The following is a 2,500-nucleotide window of genomic DNA, read 5'->3' as shown; positions in this document are numbered from 1 at the left end:
GTTGACCGCCTTATTACGTACGATGACCACTTTATAAGGCGTACGTTGACCACCTTATTACGTACGTTGACCGCCTTATTACGTACGATGACCACTTTATAAGGCGTACGTTGACCGCCTTATTACGTACGTTGACGGCCTTATTACGTACATTGACCACCTTATAAGGCGTACGTTGACCACCTTATTACGTACGTTGACCGCCTTATAAGGCGTACGTTGACCGCCTTATTACGTGCGTTGACCGCCTTATTACGTACGTTGACCGCCTTATTAAAACAACAAATGCAAGAGCCACATATTCAGCTTTTTGTCCCATTTTTCTATGATTATCAGGACTTTGACGATTGTAGACGTGAGGATCCAGCTGTGCTGAGAGAAACCAAAGACGGTCATGTGATCTGATGTGATCTAAAGTGATCTGAGGTGATCTGATGTGTTATGTACTTCACACTGTCACTCACAGGTGATCCAGATGGACCCAGGTCTCCTTTTTCTCCTTTGTGTCCTGGGTATCCCATGATGCCAACTTCCCCCCTGGGGCCTTCTGGCCCAGGTTGACCTGCAGGACCTTGTTCTCCTGCCTTCCCACGTGGTCCCTGAAATGGCATGCAGTACATTTTGGAGGTGTGTTCTTTTTTCGTTTTCAACGACTGGACTTTGTCTTTGAACAGGGACCAACGTGGTATAAATTATAAATATAATATAAATTATATTCAGCTCTTGGGCTGTATGAGAAATTCATCTTAGCTACTGTTGTCGTATCATTTTGGTATGGTTTTTACAACAGGCATTATTACCTTCTCTCCATCTAGTCCTGGAGGACCAGGTAGACCCACTTCACCCTGTGCAAACATGCGATCCGTGTTTTAGATTCAGGACAGCAACATGTGTTGGGAATGCTGCAAAAACATCACTGGAAAACGTGTCTAAGAAAATTCACACCACCAGAAATTCGAGTTTCCAGTGTAGCACATTTTCATCATGCCAAAAATAAATGCAACCAATATGCATCCAACCTTGGTTCCAGGGAGTCCAGGGGGTCCCGGTAATCCAGGGGGACCCTTGAAGTACAAGAAGTGGAATTGATATCATCTGATACATTCTCTTTTAAAAAGCCGAATGTTTTCCATGCTATGGTGGAGCAGTTACCATCAGATGTATGTTACGAATGTCCTGGAGGGAAAAATACGACATTACGTTAGCAACGATTTAGGTCTGAGTCGTTCTGTGTAAATGTGTTGAGAGAACTGAGAAAGTCATACATTCTCATTGTTGTTCATTTCCATTTTTCCTGCTTCCCCAGTCGGACCTGCTGGACCCTACAAAGTGGGACACACAAAACTGTATGAAGAAATGATCATAAATACATGTATGACATGAAACTTGTAATAGTTTTCATTAGTCTCAACGTACTCGTGGTCCAGTTGGGCCTTGAGGGCCGACTTCCCCCTTTAGGTAAAAGGTAATTGGACTTTCTATTAATTCATTCTTCACACAAAAAATACCAAAAACATCTTTTCTTTGTGCCTACCTTCTCTCCATGTTCTCCTTTGTCACCCTGGAGAAGTAACAGGGTGTACAGGGACTTCAGTTTTTGTTCATATATAATCATATTATTGACCCTATGTGCAAATCCAAATCCAAATCTACCTTTGGGCCCATTAGGCCTGGCAGTCCTGGAGAACCTGGTTCTCCTTTAATTCCTTGGAGGCTGCTACTTGCTTGTCCTTTCTCTCCCTGCAATTGAAAAAGAGTTCAGTTATACAAGCTAATATGTTCTGTCTGGTTAGGTTTAGGGTTAGGGTTAACCCTAACCCTAAACCTAACCCTAACCCTGTTTCTCACAAGCCCCAAATCTTCAGGTTTGAAAACACAGAGAGAAATCTTTGACAACACCAGGATGGGAAGAACTGGACAAAAGTCAGGATTCGGTTGTCACGGTAATGGCCATAAATCATATTTAAACCCTTCTCAAGCAGGATGTAAATATGAAATGACAGTAAATCACAGATGTGAGCAGGCTCACAGACACCGGCCAGCTGTTAGTCATTTCCACTGACCCATAGCAACACAAACTGGTTTGTTAGGACTGGCTGTTGGTGGAATGATGAAGAGAGCAAATCCTGAACTAGCCAGTTATGAAGACCAGAACACTGCTACAAACTTTATTAAAGCACTGCCCTTAAGACAAATAAAACCATAGCAAGACATCATTTTAGTCTTGGCATTAAATGGGCACCACATAAAAGTAGGCAAGTCTTTTTTGTTGTTGCTGTAGTATATTAAAGTCTAATAACACCCAGTTAGTGAAGGATTAGGAATGCCTGTTGGAACAGTCTATTAGGGGGCTCCTTTCACTCCAGGCCTACCCTGTAGCCCCTCTTCCCGGGGATGCCAGGGGTCCCAGAGGTGCCAGCCTCTCCCTTCACAGTAAAACAAGGGATGAAGGAAATGTTCCAGCCACAGCACACAGATTGATGTGACTTTACCTTTGACC

General features: G+C 43.3%; 1 protein-coding gene across 6 annotated transcripts in view; it reads right to left on the bottom strand.

The window, feature by feature from the left end:
• Nucleotides 1-2,500, bottom strand: part of col13a1 (collagen, type XIII, alpha 1) — a 100,034-nt gene that overhangs the window by 26,774 nt on the left and 70,760 nt on the right. For 3 of the 6 annotated variants that reach the window (XM_057046764.1, XM_057046765.1, XM_057046767.1), the window contains 9 exons: nucleotides 2,373-2,500; nucleotides 1,654-1,740; nucleotides 1,535-1,561; nucleotides 1,417-1,452; nucleotides 1,266-1,322; nucleotides 1,153-1,176; nucleotides 1,020-1,064; nucleotides 801-845; nucleotides 465-599 (listed from right to left, as the gene is read on the bottom strand). The exon at nucleotides 2,373-2,500 is cut by the window's right edge and continues 28 nt beyond it. In XM_057046764.1, the coding sequence (XP_056902744.1) occupies nucleotides 465-599; nucleotides 801-845; nucleotides 1,020-1,064; nucleotides 1,153-1,176; nucleotides 1,266-1,322; nucleotides 1,417-1,452; nucleotides 1,535-1,561; nucleotides 1,654-1,740; nucleotides 2,373-2,500 (584 nt within the window). The remainder of the gene's footprint in view (nucleotides 1-464; nucleotides 600-800; nucleotides 846-1,019; nucleotides 1,065-1,152; nucleotides 1,177-1,265; nucleotides 1,323-1,416; nucleotides 1,453-1,534; nucleotides 1,562-1,653; nucleotides 1,741-2,372) is intronic. The other 3 variants (XM_057046766.1, XM_057046763.1, XM_057046768.1) reach the window with 3 other exon arrangements.

The sequence above is a fragment of the Takifugu flavidus genome, chromosome 11 (genome assembly GCF_003711565.1).
Source record: "Takifugu flavidus isolate HTHZ2018 chromosome 11, ASM371156v2, whole genome shotgun sequence".
Taxonomy (NCBI): Eukaryota; Metazoa; Chordata; class Actinopteri; order Tetraodontiformes; family Tetraodontidae; genus Takifugu; species Takifugu flavidus.
Note: the sequence above shows the minus strand (reverse complement) of the source record. Positions and strands in the feature narration are given on the sequence as shown.